The sequence below is a fragment of the Haliotis asinina genome, chromosome 15 (assembly GCF_037392515.1).
Source record: "Haliotis asinina isolate JCU_RB_2024 chromosome 15, JCU_Hal_asi_v2, whole genome shotgun sequence".
Taxonomy (NCBI): domain Eukaryota; kingdom Metazoa; phylum Mollusca; class Gastropoda; order Lepetellida; family Haliotidae; genus Haliotis; species Haliotis asinina.
This window is the reverse complement of record NC_090294.1, coordinates 33,974,028-33,997,127: the sequence shown is the minus strand read 5'-3', so window position 1 is coordinate 33,997,127 and position 23,100 is coordinate 33,974,028. Positions and strand designations below refer to the sequence as shown.

The window sequence follows — 23,100 nt, the reverse complement described above, 5'->3', positions numbered from 1 at the left end:
GTGTATGTGCCAAGTGTTACCTTGTACAGAGGAAGTAGCCTGTCACTATGATGGCAATGAGGAAGGCTACAGCTATGCCCACAGAGATTCCTATGACAACACGACTGCTGTCTTCAGTGCGGAGAGTTGGGCAGCCTGGAGCTGAAAAGTATATAACACACATTACCACAAAACTTCTACCGACAGTAACATGCACTTAGAACCAACTGATAGGGACAACAAGTTAGTAATAGTTTGTTATGGCTGTAGCTTGTTATGTACATTTCTACCAGAATATGCAGCCAGTGTCTGTGACCCAATGAGCAGTTTGTTATATCTGTCAGAACATTACAGGAATGTTCATCATAAACATGGTTTATTGTATATAAAGGTGGCGTTTTCCCAAAGTGGACACAGTGGACCAAGCACTGACCTGACAGACTGGTCCAGGAGGTGGAGGAGGTGGCTGGCTCACATATTGTGCAAGAGTCCCTTTTGCTCTTCGCTGCATAGCACTCTCCGTCAATCAGGCATTGATTAGATCCAGTCTGGTGCAAGTCAATAAACATCATGTTAATATGCAAATATATAAATATGGTTTCTGTGGAAACAAGTTTTTAGAATGGTCAGAATACTATCAAATGACAGGGATCATAAAATAATCCCTTACTTCCCGGGGTCTGATATTTTTTGTGAATGGAGAAGATCAACTTGGAGGAAATTGTGTTATTTAGTTTGCCATAACTATCAGTAGTTTACCTTGATTGTGTCAGTGGCCTTCCTTGACTTTCTACAAGGCTAACCTGGTGTGTGAAGGTGGCCTTCCTTCATTGTGCATATGACTGACTGTACATCTAGGTTACTTTGAGTCCTCCTGAGAGGGTACGTAAGTCCCAACACATTCAAAGTAAGTTTAAACTCTCCACCTTTTAATCACAGAATATGTGTCTTCTTAATATCTGGCTAGATGTGACAAAATTGCTAGCGGATGAGGGGATGGTGTAAGTCCAGCTAGGGCCCATGTTGGAAGCAAATGTACGTAAGTCCCCATGGTCCCTAGTGTGGTGACCTATCTTCAGTTGCTGGTGATTTATGGCCATTTGTATATTGTATTGTCTTACATTATAGTATAGGGTTATATTTACATGCTTAGTTTTAGATTTCTATCTGTTGATACACTAGTAGATTTAATGTTCACCATAAATTGTTAGAGAGGTTCTAATATTGCTGATGCTCATTAATGATTAATTGTTCTTGTTATCATATGGCTGAAATATTGCCAATGTGACGAAAAATACTAACTCACTCACTCTAGCTTACTTTCATGGTTCATGTAGCTCAAGTTGATTGTCTTAGTACCAGTTGATTGTCCTTATTTGTCCCTGCAGCTTACGTGCATGTAGCTTACCTTGATGTGTGTAGCCTAACTTCATCTGATTGCCTGTGTGGCATGCATTGTGTATATAGTGTATATTGTGTATATAGTGTATATAGTGTATATAGCTACCTAAATCATACCAATGAATTTCAAACTCCAAATTGGTTCATGAACAAACAATCATTTCAAAGTATAATGTAATGAAAACATCAGACCAATGTTGGCAAAATGTTTCCTAATGTTTGTCTCCAAAGTGAAAAAAGTTCCTTAACTAACTATCATGATTTTGCTTTGATTTTCCATTTGAGGTCTAAGAAGGTAAAGTAAAAGTTGTGGAACAGCCTCACTTCAAGTTTGTCTCTTTGTCAATTGTTCCAGACACTTTCTTATTTTACTGGCATGCCACAGTGAAGCCATAAGTCAAACACTGACAATAGTGATTGAGGATATACCTCCACTAAATCAAGCAATGTCAACCACAAGGGATTTCTCTATATGAGCATTTTATGCTTTGTGAGAATTACAATGTATCAATCCAAGTCCATGTGTTGATTCTGTAGGAGGTTTACCTTGATTGTGCATGAGGCATCTGTGTTGTTTACTGAACACACAGAACATGTATTGCTGACGATGAACAATGCAGTTGCTGTGCTGGTTGTCTTCTGATCATTGCTGACTTTGATAGAGTAACTCCTGATGGAGTTTACAGGTAGTGTGCACACCAACTCAGAAGCACTGCGATACACAGCCAAAGTCACAAGTTCTTGGCTCCCTCGAGAGGTTATTCCAGTACTGTCAATCTGGAAACAACAAAGCTCACCGTCAAAATTATAATGTTCTTGTTTCTACAGGAAAGGTAAATTAGTGACAATGAAACCAAGAAATGAAAAACCTTTTAACATTAATACACCTGTTACCCATTGACTTCCTCAAAAAATGTTGAAAAATTTTCATGTAAAAATCTACCATTTTCATATGGTTTAGCCATACTTGTTCACCCTGTCATGTCAGAAATTAAAGTATATCAAATGTATTATATATTTTACAGAAACTTCAAAACTTGTCCTTTATCCCCTTTATATACTGTTAATTGTATCATTTGCAGAGGAGTTACTAAATGTGAAAAATGCAAATACCACTTGCTTGTATTAACATGTCACATTTTTATCTTGATATATTGCCTAATATATGTTCACAATATTGCACAGCAAAGTGAATCAAAATGTGGAATCTGGCTGAGACAGTTTTTGTCATTTCAATGTGCATTAATTAGATATGTTTTAATTAGATTTTGTGAAAGCCATATCTGTGAATATTGCCAATGTAACATAAAATCTTAGCTCACTCTCTGACTAATACATGTGAATATGGTGAAGCATCAGATATTTATTAGAAGATGTAAAATATATATATATTAAAAAATTTGGCTACCTACATTGGTTTCATGACAGTTTTCATTAGGCAAGAGGTTGACATTAATGTTGTGATGTATTGTTTCCATAATTTACAGTATACTAACAGATGTTGCATGTCAACTTACTGTGATTGGCACCAGGTGACAGTATACACTGTCTTTCTTGAAGTAGTTGCCATTAACAGTGGTGCTGTTACAAGCTCCAGTTCCAAGATTACAGACAGAATTACTCTGTGGTATGTTGAGAGTGGGTGTTTTATCAGCTGGCAGTGAGCAGTCTGGACCTCGATAGCCAGTGTTACATACACATTTACCTGGCAACATGAACAGCATGCATTTAGAAAACATTACCTTCTGATTCTCCAGAAAACACAGAGATACAGCAGTTGTTACAAAAGACAGACCTTTCCAGAAGAATGCAATGCATGGCTCTGAACATGTGATAAAACTTGCTGACCAGCAATATTGTCAGTTTACTCACGTGTGTCATCGCATGTTCCATTGCCTGAGCAGTAACCAGGACAGAGTGCTTTCACAACCTGACGTGGAAGTATGGCAGTGTTGTTCTGCTGTTCCCAAACCCCAGAATCCCTGGATAAAGAAGTCAAGCATCTTGTCTGCACATCCTGTAGAGCAGATTCTGCCCAATCCTTGTTGTCAGTCAGCTGGAAGCACACAACAGACAATCACAAGGTTATGTAAATAAGATTTGGAAATAAAGAAGACTAGTGAAGTCCAGCATAGCTTATATTTATCTGTGTATAAACACAGAAGCCTAAATATGACAAGAGGTATATATTACTTCAACTATTCAGCAATCCATGTTCCTGTTATATGAGACAAGATTCACTCAGCTCCAGACTTAAGCGCCTGAGTTTTCATAACTTTTGAGGAATGGTCAAACATTCTATTTCTGTAAAGATAAAAGAACTTAAACAAACCTGTAGAGGTTTCCATTTCTTTTTAATCAAATATTGTACAATAAACAAAAAGTCCTTTTTTGTTCATTATACGGCCCCTCACCACATGGAGTCACCCCTCTGCCGCGCATGCACAGGCAACCAGGTAAGCATCTAAGCCCATATCATCATTCCTTCTGCTGAATAAATCAGTGAGCAGAATTGCAGGGAGGTTGGTGGCCCTACCCCATGGATGATTCTCTTCAAAGAATTGGAAACCTCTACCGGTTTGTCTAATTCTTTTTCATAGAGATCATCCTTGCGGTACATATATGCATAAACTCAGACTACCAAGGGCCAGAGGGTAGGGAGGAGGGAATTCTGGCACAGTACAGAAGAATAGCAATAGCAATTACGAAAATTAACTTACACAAAAAATGCTCACCTGTGAACTCGCGATTAGCTTCTGCGAGAGGCATTATGGGAGGGAACCAACAGGGAGCAACCACACCAAGAGCGGACCTCAGAGCTAAGCATGACATATAGCTCCAAGTAGCAGCAGAGCAAATCTCTCCAGTGGGCATTGCCGATGTGAATGTTTTGGAAGTGGTGACTGCCCCGACAGAGTGAGCCTGCAACCCTTCAGGGGGAGGCTTGCTCTTAGCCTGGGAAGCAGCACAGATGACTGAAGCTAGCCAGCGGGATAGGGTCTGTTTATTTATTTTTCCTCTAAAAACCCAGCCTTCCAACCACGATAACAGCAGAACACATGGGTACCCGTACGGATCCCTTGTGTTCACTTGATATAGACCTTATGGGTCTTACGGACATCCAACGGGTGAGTGCTCGTTGCAGAGGTCCCCGATGTAGAAGGCTGGGTGAAAGTAGGAAGTTTGACAAGAGCTATCACTTGGAAAGCGTGATTGATCTTCGGATGGTAAGAATCGGGGAGGCGAATACTGACATGGTCTGGATGGAACACAGTCAGCGCCAGCTCTTGACATGACATATAAACCCATGTTGATAGCTGAATGGAAATAGCCAACAGAAAGTCAGACCAGACAGCCAATCAAGCACGATTAACAAATCCCAAGGTGGGTCGGTACATCTGACAGCAGGTCAAACCCGATCCACTCCAGCTAAAAAGCACTGCTCAAGCGGATGCTGCTCCACAGGAGCACCATCGATAGGGGTGTGAAAAGTGGAAATAGCATTGGAGTAGCCACGAATGGTCGAAGCCGCCAAACTTTCTTCCAAACGAGCTTGCAAACTCCAATACACGAACTAAATCTGCAGTAAAGTGATCTGCATTTCCCTTATCTGAACACCAGCGCGCATAGTGGTACCACCTATCCTCATATTGAATGTTTGTTGAATCCCGCTTTGAAGCCAGAATTGTGTATGTAACTGCGGCAGGAATTCTGTGTGCCTAGAGGCTAGACATGACAGAGGCCAAGCCACCCGCTGAATCCGTGGATTGGGGTGTGGCGCCGTTCTGAGTGAGAATGTCTGGTCGCAAAGGTAATAGAACAGGAGGCTGAGTCAGAAACCTGAGAATTACTGGAAACCAGCTCTGTGATGACCAAGTGGTTCCAGAAGCACAAGCAGCAGAGCTGGCGGGTGGACAGCAGGGAGAGGGAGAGGAATCAGGGGAAGTGGCGGAAACGTCCACGTCCCGTCCAATCCAGCAGGAAGGCATCAGACGCCAACGCCTTCTAGTCCAGTATTCAAGAACAGATCACGGGTATCTGATTTGTCCAGCCGGGCGCAAACAGATCCCCCTGGAACGATCTGTATAACTGGGAGATAACTCCAAATATCCGCCAATCGAGCATCCACTCATGCGGGGCCAGGATCCGGCTCGAAAGTTTTCAAGCCCTTGGAGATAAACTGGAATCACCTGACCGTCATACTGGTCGCACCAGAGGAGGAAATCCCATTTCTCCCAAAGGAGCGCTCGAGGCACCATGCCACATTGCTTCAGGATGTAAGTCACGGCCCCTGACATGATCCAGAAAACGCTCGAAAACCAAACCCACAACTCTCAGTTCTAAGACATTGATGTGAAGACTGGCTTCGGCTTTGGACCAAAATCCCGTCGCCGACAGACTGCCCAGAATGCCCCCTCCAGCCCATGAGATACACATCAGTTTTGAACTGTAAGAGCTGGTGTCAGGAGCTCCAACTGGACTCCCTTGGAGAGATTCCCAACATCGGTAAACCACTGAAGTAAAGGAGACAACCACCCGTGAACTGTGAGACACTTCTCCAGATCATCTGAGTGAGCCCACTGACTCACCAAAGCTTGCTGTATGGGGCGAACACTGCCCGCCATACCACAGAGACGGTTGCCACCATGTTCCGTCCCTGAAGAAGAACTCGCTACAGGAGCGCGGGAATGAGAAACCCACGGCTGCTCCAGCAAGGTTTTCAAGTCTATAAAAGACATCACAGCCACTGCATCCTCCCAAATGACCTGCTGTCAATGTCACTCCGGGCCAAAATGGAAGGTCTGCTGTGTTGCTGCCGTGTAACGAGACGTCGACAGCCACAGCTTGAACATCCCCATAACTGCGCACATCACCACAGATGCTGCTGTCCTCTCGAGTCATGCATCAGGTAGGCCTGCACTTCGTGCAGCTGATGTAAGAGAACTACATTCGGGGAGACATCCCCAGAGTTCTCTTCCCCCTCCAGGGCTGACCTCTGTAATGAGGAGCGATAAGCTAAGCTGCATGGACCACCACCCTAACCTGCTGCATGGCATTCCGATACAGACTTCCTTATAGGTCTGGTATGCCTGCCACAGGGGGACTGGGCAAAAGGCGGAACCAAATGCCCTTTTTTGGCAGCCGGAGCTGCATCCGAGGAAGCTGAGCCTCCCCTGAGGACAACCGAAGTGAAAACACACTCATCCATGACCGGTACCAGGAAAAGCGAATCGTCCACCAGCTGGTAACGCCGAACAAGCTCTGGCAAATCAAAGTGAAAGCGGGTACCAGCAGGGAGGGAATCCATCACATCCCACACCAAGGAAGGGAGAATGTGGAGCTGCATCTGCGAGGGCTGTCTAGGAGCAAACACCTCACCCAGCAGGTGATACTCAGCCGAGTCCAGGTGGCTAGTCGGGACTGCAGCCAGGGGAATACCTTGTGTGATACGCTGACACACCTCCCTCAAGGCCAAGGAAAAGCAGAAAGCCCCCTTGGATCCTGAGGGCGAGCCGGAATCCTCTCTGAAGGAGGGCCCACATCCAAACCCAGTGGATGACTGAGCCACAAGGCACCTTCTACTCCAGTCACCGAAACACTACCAGAACTCCGGTCCCCATTCTCTTCCCACAGTGATTACTTGTCATATCTTCCTACGTAACCTCTGTTCTAATACGACCCTTTCATAGTGCGAGCATTCAAGACTCATGATTGGAGGCAATCAGATTTAGTAGTGCAATCAGCGACCTTGTTTCATAAGTGATCATTCGCAAGATCTCGGTAATTTCCGGATGCATCATGAAAACTAGAACCTCTTCCCGAGCGCGATACTCAAATGTTTCTTCTAGACAGAACTCACTTATGTCATATTTGTTTCCCCACATTGCTTCAATTTGTCAAGTTGAATCTAGGTCAATGTAACATGTGTTCTGATTGGACAGAAAAACAGGAGATAAATCTGCTGCCATTTTTTGCAGATAGGGGATTTTATGAGAATCATGAAATATGGCAGTATTTGAACAGAGGTTCGTAGGAAGATTTAACAAGTGACCTCTGTGGGAAGAGAATGCCCAGTCCCGAGATACAAGACGAAGCTGAGATGGAGCCAAGTCCTATCTACTCTCATGGTGAGAGACCGGAACTCCAGGAATCCTCAATGGACCCTGCGCCATGACCGAGAGAGGGACTGGGAGCGAACCCTCCCTCTCCGAGGTAGCCAAGGCGTCCGGACCCAAAGCCAAAGGTAAAGGATCAACAGCCAGCGGAGCAATCAGAGCCCAGCAATCCAGACTCTCCATCCCCCACCCAGAGTGAATGAGGAACTCATGACAGAGACCTCCAACTGACTCATGGATGAGGGACTTCACCGAGTCCATGTGTTGCTGAAACTGCTGCTGAAACAACTGCTTTATGAGTGACATATCAAAATGACTAGACTGAGGAGAAGAGGGGTGAAACATCGGGAAAGAAGACTTAGGTTTAGACTTATCTTTAGCCTTATCATGCTTAACCCTTAGATGGGGGAAGCTCCTGTGTCAGCTCCCCTCCCGCCTCTCACAACTCTTTGTAAAACAGAAAGTCGGCAGCTTTCCTCTTATGGGTCCTGGGGGAGAAGCCCAAACATAGTTCACACACATCAGGCTTATGGCCTGCTTTCTCTAAGCACCACAGACATTTATCATGCTTGTCCTGAGGGGGACAGTTTGTACCACAAGTGGAACAAGCCTTAAAAGCCTGAAACCCAATATGCCAACCATAAGCTGACAGCCTACACAGAAGCACATAATTAGCACATATAAAACATTGGACATCCGTGACATGAACTAATTGGAAATAGACGTAATACTTCACCACGCGGGGGCGGCAGACTGGTGACTCCACTTGGTGAGGGGCCATATAATGAACAAAAAAACTTTTTGTTTATTGTACAATATTTTATTAAAACACTGATACAACTTTCACATGACATTTTCCAGCAGCAGAAAATGCATATATGTACATCAAGGACGATGTCTACGAAAAAGAATTCATATGACTTTCATTCCATAGATGTTTGTTTCATAAGGGTTACATTATATAAGTTCTTAGTAAGGCCTCATAGGGTAGATAAGGCTAGGATATCTAAAACAAGTGTATGTTTTGTACCTGTTACTCATATCTGTTGCATCAAAAACAGGTTAAGGTTCTAGAAAACGACAAACAACACCAGCTAAATATAGAATATGATATTTGATATTTAATCATACCATATGTATTACACAGAAACACATATCACACAGACATCTCACTTTGATGGTTAACAGACATATCACAGATATCCCACTTTGATGGTAATGCACATATCACAGATATCCCACTTTGATGGTAATGCACATATAGATATGTCACTTTGATGATGATGTATGTATAGATAGTTCACTTTGATGATAATGCACATATCACACAGACATCCCATACTGATGATAATGCACATATAGATATTTCACTTTGATGATAATGCATATATCACACAGATATTTCACTTGGATAATACTACATGTTTTACACAGAGACACGTCAGGTTTCACTTTTTTGTGTATTCATCTAATTATGTAAATGAAAGGCACAAATAGCTGAACTCCAAAAATATGGTTGATTCTTTCAGTGGCATAGTAGTATTGTTTGAGGATGTACTTTTGCACATCTCAGTTACGTCCCTTTATGGAATATTTCTATCATGATGGAAGTGAGGCGGTTCAGTTTGGCATCACTTTTACTTGTGTATAACGTTGGGGCTCTGATCTCTGATTAGGTTGAAGGTTACACAAAACAGTTAACCTCAATGTCTGAGAACTTCTTACAGTGGCCTTTAGAACAGTTAACTAAAGCTAAATAGTGTTTGAATGCAACCCATGCAATACCATATATAAATAATTAGCAAAATAGTCATTTGTGGTGTAATATTTGTCATAAAAGTATGCACTTGGGGTGAACACATCTTCAAATGTGAAAGAGGCAAATGGCATGAAGCAAGTGTTTTTCTGCCCTTTGTTGATGGCACTGTGTATGTGACAGTAGTATCTCACTTGTCAATGCAGGATGTAAGAAAACAGGTACCTCAATTTGATGACACTTCACATATTTTGTGTCGTGACATCCTGTAAGTTAACATTACTCTGCTTGACACCTAATACATCAGTCTGAAGCGCATAACCTGGCATGAGGTCATCTATCATTTGTAATGTATGAAAGTTACAGATATCATTGTCGACATCATATTGTCAGTGACAAAGGAAATTTGAATACTGTACCCACAAAGAATATATAACCTCAATAGTCTATTAATGATATATGTGGTGTTCATTTTCATTGTCTTATGGAATGCAACAACGGGTCATAGTGTCAGAAGTTTGACTTTTATATCTTTATATAATTTCTTCTTGTCTGTTTGTTCATTGTCTGCCTGTTCATTGTCTGCCTCACTTTCATTGAAAATACATGGCATGTAAGTAGGTACATTTGTTTTGAATCACTGGAAACTGAGATGTGATGCTTTTTGATTTAACACTTCACATTCACTTTTTCCTGATGAATGTTCATACCATCCAATGTTCTTACCTTGATATCTTGAGCACAATTTAATATTTCTACAGTGTAGTTTTGAGGGTCAAAGTTTGTGCACTGTAACTGGGCTGATCTGACTTTGTTGATACACAGGGTACGGGCTACTTCTTCAGTTATACCACTTGCAGTTGGCCAGGTTGCACTCTACAAACACACATAAACACAAAATTCAAGTGTCATGAATGTTAAATATTCAGTGAAAGAAAGCTAAGCAGGATGATTATACAAGGTGGAGTTTTCTATCACATCCATTGGCCTAAAATACTTAAATGGCATTTAACAACAGTACATGCTGACTCCAAGCAAAGATGTGACAACTCACAGTATTTACACAGAGTTACTTAAAACAAAATGGGAATTACCCAGAAGTTGAATACGTACTTGTGAGTCAAGGTAATTGGGATCATACTGGAACCCGGTCGTTTGTCTTTTACGCCTGCTTATAGACTGTGATAGGGACTGGTCCCTCTGGTCATTCAGTAGTTCTTGGGTGTATTCCACACCTGAAGTGTACAAGACATCACAGTCATACATGTGTATGTTAGTAGGCCATGTCTGCAGAAGCTGTGGCACCCCAACTACATCACCAGGCAACTGAAACTAATAAGTAGTTAATTCTTCAGGGATCAGATCTTATGGAGTGTGGCCTGTGTAATGTCATGTCCTTGCTGCCACATATAAACTGTGAGGAACATTATCATATTATCATCTATTGCTATCATGATTTGTGTTTGTTGTTACAGGCCACACAAGCTGTAGCAACAGTATGCCAACAGTCTCATTTGAAACATACAGAATGTTTAAATATGATTATGTAATTTTTTTTAGTAAAATTGATATTTTACCCTTATCCTGACTCATGCTTATTATGCTTGGGTCCTTCATCTATGCAAATGATAGTGGAACACTTGCATTCCTTGAGGTTCAAATAAACTTAAACCTGCCATGCCTGTCATGCTCTCAGTATAAGTCCTTGCACTTGGGTTTGCCAGGAAACCCAAAGTGCCTCATGCAGGGAGACTGGGAGGACTCGACATCATGAGTCAGGATAAATATGAAAATATCAGTTTTATTTAAAAATTACATACTTTTCTTGATCCTGACTCATGTTTATTATGATTCCAGAATCCAAGGGAATTGTGGTGGGTCAGACCACTTTGTGGATTCATCAGCTGTCATTTTGACAAATCCTGTTTCCTGTATCTCCCCTTATGGGAAATGTACTATAGCACTCTGACAATCCCATGCTTCCAGTTTTTATCTGTCAACTCATGAGAACTGCATATTGTCAGACCTCTTTCAGACAAGTGAATCTTTTAGATACACTAGTATCTTCTTCCAGCTAGTAATCAATAATGGCTCTGTCTTTTATCCAAGAAATGCGACCCGTCTTCATGTATCTTTAAAGTCTATCAAGTATCAAGTACAGGGTCTTAATCACTCATGCTGGCCTGTCCTAGCCACATGCGTGGACTCTCAACCATTTGCTCCTCAGAGCATGGGTTGTCATCATCAACATGATAAGGAGTGAGATTTCAGCACAGCGCCTTTCTATAACTGTTAGTGGTTGTGTGCTACAACAAGTGGCCCAAACTGGTGAATGTCGGAGACATCTTCATTGGCTACGTCTCTCAGGTAGTGTTTGGCAAACACCGTATCTGACTTCCAAAAAGCAGCCTTCCATTATCAAGCAAGCAGTTTCCATGCAGAGCAAGTGTAGATGCCTCAGCTCTGACTTTAAGCAGGAAGGATGCTTGTGGAGGTTGTAGTCCTGCTGTTTTAGAGTATAATGGAAATGATTTCATAAAAATCACTCATCATACAATGCCAGTACAATACTAGACCTATCCTAACAGTACAACTTAATGACAATCAATGTAGTTTTCATTTCACAGGCGATTTTGATAAACATATTCCGTACGCATATGTTTTCAACTTTTTGTGTATTCAACAACTGGTACGCAAGAATTATTTTCAGTGCACAACAGGAAAATTTCTAGGCGTATTTTACCCAGATATGCAGACTATCTGCATCTCCGTTTACAGGTAAATCTCTAATGCTCTAACTGGACACAAAGATGAGTCATGTGAGTTTTCTGTGTGAGTAGCTTAAAGGTTGCTTGCTCTAGAGGCTCGGAGGTGTAACTGGTGAGATGTTATAAGACTACATTGAGATCTAAAGAAGGTGATTTGAATTTCTTTGGCTGATCTTCCAGCTTAAGGGAGCATAGTATAGCAAGTAGTTCTGACACTTTCATCAGTTTGATCCCTGTCTTTATTTTGACCACTGTACTGATCGCTGCCAGATATGCAGACAGGGCCGAACCTTGCAATCGTCTTGTCTGCCACAGGTGACATAGACATTCCAACAGTTGAGGATGAGATGCTTTCATTGCTGTAAGCTTTTCCCCCATGCTTCAAATCTCTGCGACTTGTCATCATAGAAGTTACGAGTTGATCTGCGTAGAGCTACAGTCATTGCTTTTGCTGATGGAGTATCCTCTTTTCCTCAAGCTGGTCTTGATACAGTCCGTGTGTAAAGCTGGAATGTTTGTGGGTTTCCATGAGCTTGCCTGGTGTGTGGATGGACAAGTAGGTTTGACCACTCTGTGGACTGAGGAGACATTGCCATGTTCATAGTGTTAACAGAGAGATGACCATTTCTGGAAACACAGTTGGATCTTGACCCAACGATCCTTTTTCCCAGAAATGCAGACCTTGCTTCATTTCCAACTCTGACTTCATCATCCGGCAATAGGATAACGCTCTGTTTACACCATGCTCATTGCTTCTGAGATGGTCCAATCAACTCATTACTCATGTCAACAGTCATATAGGTGAGGTAATACCAAACAGGTACAAGCTTCATCTGTAATGAAGATGTTGTTACCAGAAACTCGATGATATGCAGGGAAGATGCGTCATTCTTTGTCTTCAGATCACCATTACTCTTTATCTTACCTCACCCATAAATGTCGCTGTATGATTGGCTGAGTGCTCTTCTACTATTTTCGATGTACCCCACTGCCAATGGCAACTCATTCAGTACTTCGAGGTAGTAATTGTCCATCTCGAATAACATTGATTTACATATCATGTAATTACCGATGTTTTGTCAATGCAAATCGAGGGAAGGAAGAACTCTACATCTGTTTTTCATGTAAAGATTTGTACCCGTGCTTCAAACAATTCAAAATTAACATTCCTTCAAATGTGTGTGCATGTAAATTTCATAAAATGTATAATTCATTTTCATTAGTATCATTAGATGTACTTATGAAAGTCCCAGGGTATTGATTCATTGGCAACGGTTCAGAACTATCATGAGCGGTTACACGAAAACTTGACATTAGTGACCATAATTATGATATTTTGAAATTCAATACTCCCAGTAATTATCAGATTTTCAAATTACAAAAAATACAGCAAATGACGCTGTGAATCGTGATTTTGTCTTGTGTCCCAAATGGCACCATTTATGATGAAGCATATTTTGAAAGGTTGTGTTAAGAAGTTTAGCTTTGTCTGAGATAATAGCGGATAGTATCAAGAAACTGGAAAATTCTTGTAAAATTCCAAACTATGAAATATATCTGTATGCATGATATTTTTAGAGTTACTGGACTTCAAAGTGAGGGTTGAAGAGGAAGGACATATATGTCCCTGTGGGACCCAAGGGGTTAAGGTGTTCACTAAGATAAATAAATTGTTCACTGATCCCTCAGGGCCCATGGGTGAAAGAACAGCCGGGCTCAGAGAACATACACAAACATCGAGGCTACATCAACCTATGTCCCCTTCATGACCAGTGAACAGCTATATAATATTAAGAGTGAGCAGTCATCAGTGTCAAGTCTATTTGTAGTAGATTGGTTGTTAAGTAAAAACTATCAGTCATCTGTTACTGCAAGTCCGCAAAAGACCTCTATGGCCTGTGAAGACATTCAAACAATGCTGTAGACTGCTACCTGGACTGTATCTGAAAGGGTTGTTTACAGCTATAGACAACTTCCTGGCATGTGAACTCATGTCTCATGTCTCTCATGGACCAATCAGATTCCAGATATGTGACATCACCACTGTTGCAGCCAAATGATCATCATGAAATCTTGTGCAGTCCTTGATTTCTTCATCAGCACTCAGCCCTATTGTCTGTAAACTTCCTGTTTGGTTTGTAGAGATGGCTGTGTGGAAGCGCACAATATCCTTTCTGCTCAGTATTGCTGTAAGTAGACTGTCCCCCTCCAGTTGTGTCAGTGGTCCTCAACTGTTTAATCTTAATGATGAAATTAAGCCATGACATATGAAAAAATACCTCCAAATTTGAAATCTGCTTTATGGGAAGTACAAGGGATTCAAGTGTTCCATTATCATTCACACAGAACAAGAGACAATTATAGTAGACATGAATCAAGATAAGGAGAATGAACAATTTACTCACCTGTTGAAATGCTACACTCATCAATGTTCTGGGAATATCCACAGACCTTTTCTCCTGACTGTGAACAAGAACAGTAAATACTGGGTGTAAAGTCTGCAGATCCTCCATAACCAGTATCATAGTAGCTGTCTCCTGCAGACACCCTGTGAATGGCAAAAACTTCCGTTTTCTTGTGTACAGCCAGTAACAATGAAACAACTGAATACATTGCAGTGTCCTTTGCCTGTATTTCTTGTTTGTGAAAGTATTAACTATAAAAAGATTAAAGTTTCACAGCATTACTGACTGCTTATGGAAGTCTCTCCTGATAAAAATGTTTATGATCCAAGTATCTGGTATGTTGTGTGCTGAAATCAAGTACACCTTCACAAATGTTATTTCGGAGTCAGGTTGTTCAAACAAGTATCCTTATAATGTCAACCAAAACGTTTTAGTGATCTACCAAATGATTGTTTAAACACTGATTTCCTTCTGTTGACTAAATATATAGTTAATGACAGAAACAGGTGAACCTGCAAGTGTTATATTTAGGATTGAGAGGGTAGAATATACAGAAACTTTATGGTCTGGTAATATTGTCCTATGTCAGGGTGACCTGTTACAAACATATTTCATCACCTCAGTCTCATCTACTACCATGACAACAATTGAAAGATACACACAAGCACTGTGTCATATGGAGAGGGATGGTTTAAAGAAGAACAATGTTAAATTGTTAAAGTATAGTTATTAAAATTGTTTCAAATCTATATGTCAGTGGTTGGTCAACTGAACCTATAATGCATGTAAAACTACATTTTAAGTATAACTGTGATTGAAGTGAATACTTGAGCCTGAGAGAATGCATAGGGAATGTAGAATGATGATCTAACCTCCAAGACTTGGCGAAGTCTATTGGTTCATTATTGAGGCCTGTTATGCTGTACACAGTTGTATTCTTGTCTGTTAAGTCATTCGTTTTGTCACCATCATATATGCCACAGAGACCTAGAACAGAGAATAATTGCATTGCGCTTGCATCTGAAATTTACAAAGTAGTATGATATCACAGGAGTTCAGCTGGATCCAGACACTAGAAACTGGCAACAAAGAAATCTCCTGGAAGCATCAGTCTAAGTAAACTTAGCCTCAGTACTTTTCGTTACACTTGACTACTGAGTCACACAAAACCTTATGGGTGGTTGCATCAGGTAACCTTTGTGACTGACCAATCAGAACACAGCTTACCAAATCACGAAAGTGGACATTCGCACATACCTTCTGAACTTCTATCTTGAAAAGGTTCATACACGAACAATTACGAATGATATTTAGTGTACCATCGCTTCCGGGTGATGCACATGACGAACGTACAACCATGGCAATGGAAAATAAACAGTTGCTGAAAATGGTGTTTTTGGCAATATTCAAGGATGTTATCTTGCGGAAATATTTGCAAATGGTAACCATGTAAACAGAAACCCCAAACCATATATAACTCTATTATATGCAGATTTTTGTTTCTGGAGAAATCTGTGTCAGTGACATGAATATCTTGAAAGTCCCTCTAGATAGTAGCTGTTGTCTGATTGGTTAAATCTATTTAACCGTCTCGCGTTTGATTGGACAGCCATTTGTCGCTTAAAGGTTACCTGATGTGACATTCTACTAGGTTTTGTTAGACTCAGTGGTGGAGTGTAATGAAATACACTGAGACGAAGTTTACTTAGACTGCTGGAAGCATTAACATACAGATCTGTTCAGAATAAACAGAGAGTACTAACTGACAAATGCCAACTGAAACTGTTTCACAGATCTGCAAAATGAATCTCCATTGGTTTTTTGAACAAGTAACAATTTTGTAATATTAATGATACTGCATTTCAAAATTAGTTCATGTTTTTCATTTCCCAGCTGTATGCTGTACATCATAGTCAGATACAATTTAAGGTATACAGCTAACATACAGTATACTTCAGGAGAAAGTACATGTCGCATTGCTGCAGAAAGAGAAAGAAGACACATTTTACAGCACTCGTCCAGCACAAAACATATTCACTTTCTAGTTTGAAATTCCATACAATACAGTAGTCATGTCTCATGTTCATTCCATACAAGTTACATAGTAGAGGATGCTGTACATGGCTTACTAATATCGAATTGTTGCATTTCCATATACAGCACATACATCATACACATATACATGCATGTCTATGCATACAGACACACATGTATGCACACATGCACGCACGCAAACACACGCGCACGCACACACACACATACACGAACGATAGTTTATACATAAATTACATCAGGGGTAGTGATATCTGAAAAGAGTGCATGGAAAGAAGACCAACAGGTATTTAAGTGTGTTTGTCTTGCATTTGTAAAGGCAATATAGTTTGTGGTTTTACAATAACTTTTATATATTTAAGATATCGTATGCTTCACAATAAAAACACATTTGGTGGATTATTGTTTTTGCCTTTCCAACAGAATAAAATATTGTCATGAGAGAGGTTGATGTTCCTTCCAGATAATATGTCCAGCCAACTGGACCTCCTTCCATATGTTCACGGTATATGGGCATTCACATAATCGATGTATTATTGTTTCGGGTGTTGATTCACAGTAGCAGCACCCAGGAGAATCAATAAACTTCATTAAATGTAATTTGTACTTGGTCATTAAAATATTTTACAGTAAAATTAGTTTACCTTAATCATTTGAAAAACATTTTCTGATAACAAGAAATGTGCATGTAGGGTCAGATTCTTCAATTTCCATTCTGAGCAAATAAAAACAAATCACTAAGATGTACACATCTATTCTGAGCAAAGATAAAGAAATCACTATACTTAGTAACAAAAAAAGACTGTGCACACAAGTTTTACACTTACCTTGTGAACGCCCAATGACCGCAGCGGAAGGCTCTACCCACACACTCATGAATATGTCTGCTAATGATGAAACAGTCACCTTTGAGCCACATGGTAACAGAATCTGAAACCAACACACACTGCTTCATAAGTGAACCATCATATGATCACACATACTGAGCTATCTGTATGACCATCCAGTGTACTGTCTGTATGACCACCATCCAGTGTACTGTCTGTATGACCACACATATATAGTGAACTCTATAACCACACATACTGAGCTGTCTGTATGACCACACAGTGTACTGTCAGTATGACCACACACATATAGTGAACTGTATGACCACACATAGTGAGCTGTATGTATGATCACACAGTGAACTGTCTCAATAACCACATATACTGAGGTGCCTGTATGATCATACATGCTGTACTCTCCATATGATCAAACATTGTGAACTGTATGATCACACAGAGTGAGCTGTCTGTATGACCATACATGCTGTCTATATGATCACACATAGTGAACTGTCTGTATGACCATACATACTGTCTCTATGATCACACATGGTGAACTGTCTGCATGACCACACATACTAAACTGTCTGTATGACCACACATACTGAGCTGTCTGTATGACCACACATACTGAGCTGTCTGTATGACCATACATGCTGTCTGTATGATCACACATAGTGAACTGTCTGTATAACCATACATGTCTCTATGATCACACCTAGTGAGCTGTCAGTATGACCACACATACTGAACTGTCTGTATGACCACACATACTGAGCTGTCTGTATGACCACACTCACTGAGCTGTATTTATAACACATAGTGAACTGTCTGTATGACCACATGTACTGAGTTGTCTGTATGACCATACATAGTGTATAGTCTGTATGACCACACATAGTGAACTGTCTGTATGACCACACATACTGAGCCGTCTGTACGACCATACATACTGTACTGTCTGGCCACACATGCTGTACTGTCTGCATGACCACACATAGTGAACTGTCTTTATGACCACACATAGTGACCACACTCACTGAGCTTTCTTTATGATAACACATAGTGAACTGTCTGTATGATCACACATACTGAGCTGTCTGTATGACCATACATACTGTACTGTCTGTATGACCATACATAATGTACTGTCTGTATGACCACACATAGTGTATTGTCTGTATGACCATAAACATATATTGTGTACTGTCTGTATGACCCCACACCTTGCATACTGATTGTATAAGTCTGCCTCACATTCCCTGAATTACATTCTTTTCAAAAGCGACCTCTGCAATGCTAAAGCCCAAAATGAAGCAAGATGTGATTTGTCCAGGATCTCCCAACTCAGTGGGGCTCCTTTTCAGTTCAAACAAGTTTATTTGTTACTGTAAAAATTATATGTATTCAGAGACTAAGCATTAGTCTATGACTGTTTCTGTACAGTGCACTGTGAGGTCTGTTTTAGCTTTCACTGTTATTGACCTTTGAACTCTGAATGACGTACTTACCCTATATGTATTGCCTTCCTCCTCCAGGTAGATCTTGGTTTTTGGTGTCAGTGCACCCTTGAAATATTGCTCCACTTTGAGTGGCAGTTTCTCTGTAGTGTTTGTTGGGACTATGTCACACTTACTGAGCTGTATGACATCATTACCACTTCGGACAGATGTACCACACACACCACTGCCAAGTCCAACTCGTTTCAGATAAATGCGCACCTGTCCCAAAACATCATGATACTCATGAAACAGTTCTCTGTGTAATATTCATGAAACAGTTTTCTTTGAGGAAATATATTTTCTGTAATACACAGTTACAACATACATACATATAGGTGCAGCTTTGCTATAAACAGTTAAGTTATTGACTTGAAAGTATTGTGAGTGAAGTTGTTTACCTACCTCTGTCTGCAGCTCTGTGTGTCTGTACATGATGAATTCTCCTTCAAGCATCACGTCATAGTGCCTGTAAACACAAAACTCATTCAAACCACATACAAGCTGTACAAACCTAAACATGAAAACTTAGTGTCTGCCCAGGAAAGTCAGATTTGAAAAATACCTATTGCTTCTAAAGCTACATTTCAAGTACAAGCCTCATTGCTATGAAAACCACAATGTGTAAGAAAATCATTACTGTTTTATTCAAATAAGTGTCACCTCTGATCACTATGGACTAAAATTCAAACCCACACTCTCAGAGCCAGGCACCTAATTGCCAGAACACAAAGTCAGACACCTAACCTGCTCAGACACCGTGACTTCCACAAAAAATGAAAGTCATACAACTGGTAGTCTAGACTGCAGGCTTTGTGTACCCCTCTGATAAGTGTTGACTGGCACAGCTCCCACAGCCGAAAGCTATAATTACACAATGCCATTTAGAAAGTGGTCAAATGCGTGGGTTCGAATCCCAGATGGGACTCAACTAAAAAAAGTACAAGAATTTGTACTTACTAAGAAAGTGTAGCCCCAAATAAAACATATGTTAAGTATCACTTATCTCTGACAGTTATCAGAAAAGGACAAAACACTGAATTCCTTCACCCTCTCATAAGTGAAAATGCTTCAAAGAAAAAAACTGGTTAATAATCATAAATAATCTATAAAAGGTGTTTGAGAACCTACGTGAACCAGCTAGTTTGATATCCATTATTTACAGTAACATGGTCAAACCATGCCAGTCAAACCACACCAGTTTCAACTGTTTTTCTTAAATATGACTTTTTCAGGCTGAAACCAAAACTTCTGCACATTTCATGGTCAGAAAGTTGCATGCACTCCATGTTAACTGATGTCAGATTGTTTAACACTTGTCTTAATATAAGAGTAACCTCCACTACTGCTTTAATCACCCTCCCATTTTTTGCCTGACAACTTTTTGGTTCTGTTATGTTATTTCTGTGTAGATTCATACTCCACTCACTAGCAAGGGCTTGAGGTTTCTAGATGAAACATTTGTATATTGATAAGTCAAAATCACCTCCTATACTTGTAAATAAACATCAACTCGAGACAAACAAAACAGCTTTGTGACATAACTGACAAATACGATTGTCTAATACATATTGATTTATACATTCTAGCAAACTGAAAAGTATATAATCAACATAAACTCTTTCCTAACATGGCACCTGCATTTCTAGGAACATGAGGTGCAATGTGGGAACATGAGGTGCAATGTGGGAACATGAGGTCCAATGTGGAACCAACCATGACATGCTGTGTCACAGACTGTCAAGACCTAATCTAATATACGGGTCACTGTGGTATTGTTCAACAGATATTCATTAACAGAAGGGACAACGGTATGTTTGACCACACACTGACCACTGGTACTGATGATAGTAGCAACTTACAGGAGATCAAATGTGGTAAGGTGAGGATCTGCTGTTGCCCCACACAGTGCACTGCCCATATCCCTGTCGATGATTGTAAGCTGTGAAAGTGGAGGAAGATATATTAGTTGAAACCAAAATAACTATTGCTATAGCAATATAGCTTGCTATATGTCATACGATTTTATATAACTCGTTGACAAATGGGACTTTAAAGCTGACATTTATCATCAGTTCAAATGAAACAAATTACATGTTACATACATGCACTGGACAATGGTTATGTCCTGTTTCATTGTCATAAGCCTGAGACTTTCCAGAAATACATATACTACCGACAAGAAATAAGGGAACTAATGAAATAATAGCGAATTTGAAACTGCTTTAAATACCCACTAAATCAATTTTAGGCCTCAAGTTCAATATCTGGTGTGTCCACCATGTTGGACAACACATTCACCGCACCTTGATGGCATGCTGTTAATCAATTTCCGGATGGTTGCCCGTGGTATTGCCCGCCATTCCTCTTGGAGAGCTGCACCAAGCTGGCCCTGGCGTACACCCTTCGACCAAGAACGTCCCAGAGATGTTCAATTGGGGACAGGTCTGGGGACTTAGAGGGCCAGTCCAATGTCTGGATACCTTCTTGTCGGAGATAAGCGGAGAAAATTCGGGCCCGATGTGATCTGGCATTATCATCTTGGAATACAAAATTTCAGCCGATAACTCTAGCCAATGGAGCCACAACAGGACGCAATATTTGGTCAACATATCGCTGACCAGTCATGGCTCTGTTAATGATGACCAAATCTGATCGTCTGTCATGTGTAATCCCACCCCACACCATGACACTATACCTCCATATCGATCATGGTCAACAATTGCTGCTCTGGCATATCGCTCCCCGCTCCGACGCCAACAACGTTCTCTGCCATCTGTGAATCGTAGGCAAAACCTTGACTCATCAGAGAACATAGTGTAACGCCAGTGGCGCATAGCCCGTCCCTGATGCTGCCTAACCCATGCCAATCTTTGGCACTTATGGTGAGCTGAAAGGGTGACACCCTTAAAAGGCCGTCTTGCTTTCAGACGAGCTTGATAGAGTCGGTTTTTAACAGTTGAGGTTGAAATGCGTCTTCCAGTGAGTGTGCGGAATTCTCTATTGATGGCAGGGGCCAATTTAAACCTATCGCGTAGAGCAATTAATGTAATGAGACGATCCTGTCGTGGTGTCGTTGATTTTGGTCTACCACGCCCAGGTCTCGTTGCAACCCCACCCGTTTGATGGTACTTATCCCACAGGCGTGAAATTACACTTTTTGATTTACCCGTCTGCCGGGCAACTTCACATAATGATGTCCGACCCTCTATCATCCCCACAATTCTCCATTTTGTTGCTTCACCAAGATACTGCCTCGGAGGCATTTCTGTCAGTAAGTGTCAATCTCTATTGCATTAGTGATTGCGACTTCTCCAGTACATTTACAGGAGTTAACTTCTGTATGCACGTTTAGCACGTGCTGGGCATGCATCATGCGAAATTCCATTGTCATTGGATGTTGTGTTTGGGAGATACGCAACGATAACGGACCCTGTCACAGTCAAAGTCATCTACATTCAATTTCTTGGTTCCCTTATTTTCTGCCGGTAGTATATAACATGATTGAGAAGATATTCTTTACTTCTTTTTGTAGTCAGTAATCTAAACTGATGTATGACAAACCTCAAGTGCCTTTATCAGCGTAATGTTGTCTCTTGACCCAACTCGATCTCTCTGATAGATGTTCACAGTTACATTTGTGTCTTGTGCATGGGTTATGCGATCAAGGACAGAATGTAGACTGATACTTCCCGTGGAGACTGACATCCTGGCACCACAAACAGCATTCTGTACACTAAAGCCAGCAGACTTTACAACCAGCGGGTCAATAGTACGCTGAGTTCCAACACACTTCCTACTGTTCACTGCCACAACAGCTGCCTCAGCATACACAGTGCATGCTTCACCATACATGAGGGGGCAGTACATATCAGGCCTCATGCCCATCTCAACTCCGATGTCAACAGACAATCCTTCAATCAGCTGCATAGAGCCAGGTGTGGTGACCTGGACAGACAGACAGACAGAACAAGGTCATACCTACTAAATACACTACATCAGTGAGTGCACAGATGTCAGTTGTTCAGGCAACTTAGCAGTGGATCATAGGTTTTATTGTGCTAGGCAAAGAGTTATCAAAATATTTTATCACATGACATTTATGATGACACTGAAGCTTTAGCAAAGCAACTATATCAGTAAAGTGAGATCTCAGGGAGAACATTCCGGATATTACCCACCCCTCTTGTAAACTCTATACTCATACAATGACAGACCATAAGACATATCTTCCATGACAGTGTACTTACAGAATTGCCTACACTGTCATACTACCTTGAACATGCTTGTATCTTCT

At 40.9% G+C, this 23,100-nt stretch overlaps 1 protein-coding gene across 1 annotated transcript in view; it reads right to left on the bottom strand.

The window, feature by feature from the left end:
- Positions 1–23,100, bottom strand: part of LOC137266456 (uncharacterized) — a 303,788-nt gene that overhangs the window by 1,518 nt on the left and 279,170 nt on the right. The window contains exons 172-185 of the mRNA XM_067801954.1: positions 22,368–22,751; positions 20,666–20,745; positions 19,209–19,272; positions 18,816–19,025; positions 17,305–17,407; positions 15,298–15,412; positions 14,426–14,568; positions 10,366–10,487; positions 9,979–10,128; positions 3,253–3,436; positions 2,898–3,085; positions 1,927–2,157; positions 413–527; positions 21–141 (exon numbers count right to left, since the gene is read on the bottom strand). Of these exons, the coding sequence (XP_067658055.1) occupies positions 21–141; positions 413–527; positions 1,927–2,157; positions 2,898–3,085; positions 3,253–3,436; positions 9,979–10,128; positions 10,366–10,487; positions 14,426–14,568; positions 15,298–15,412; positions 17,305–17,407; positions 18,816–19,025; positions 19,209–19,272; positions 20,666–20,745; positions 22,368–22,751 (2,210 nt within the window). The remainder of the gene's footprint in view (positions 1–20; positions 142–412; positions 528–1,926; positions 2,158–2,897; positions 3,086–3,252; positions 3,437–9,978; positions 10,129–10,365; positions 10,488–14,425; positions 14,569–15,297; positions 15,413–17,304; positions 17,408–18,815; positions 19,026–19,208; positions 19,273–20,665; positions 20,746–22,367; positions 22,752–23,100) is intronic.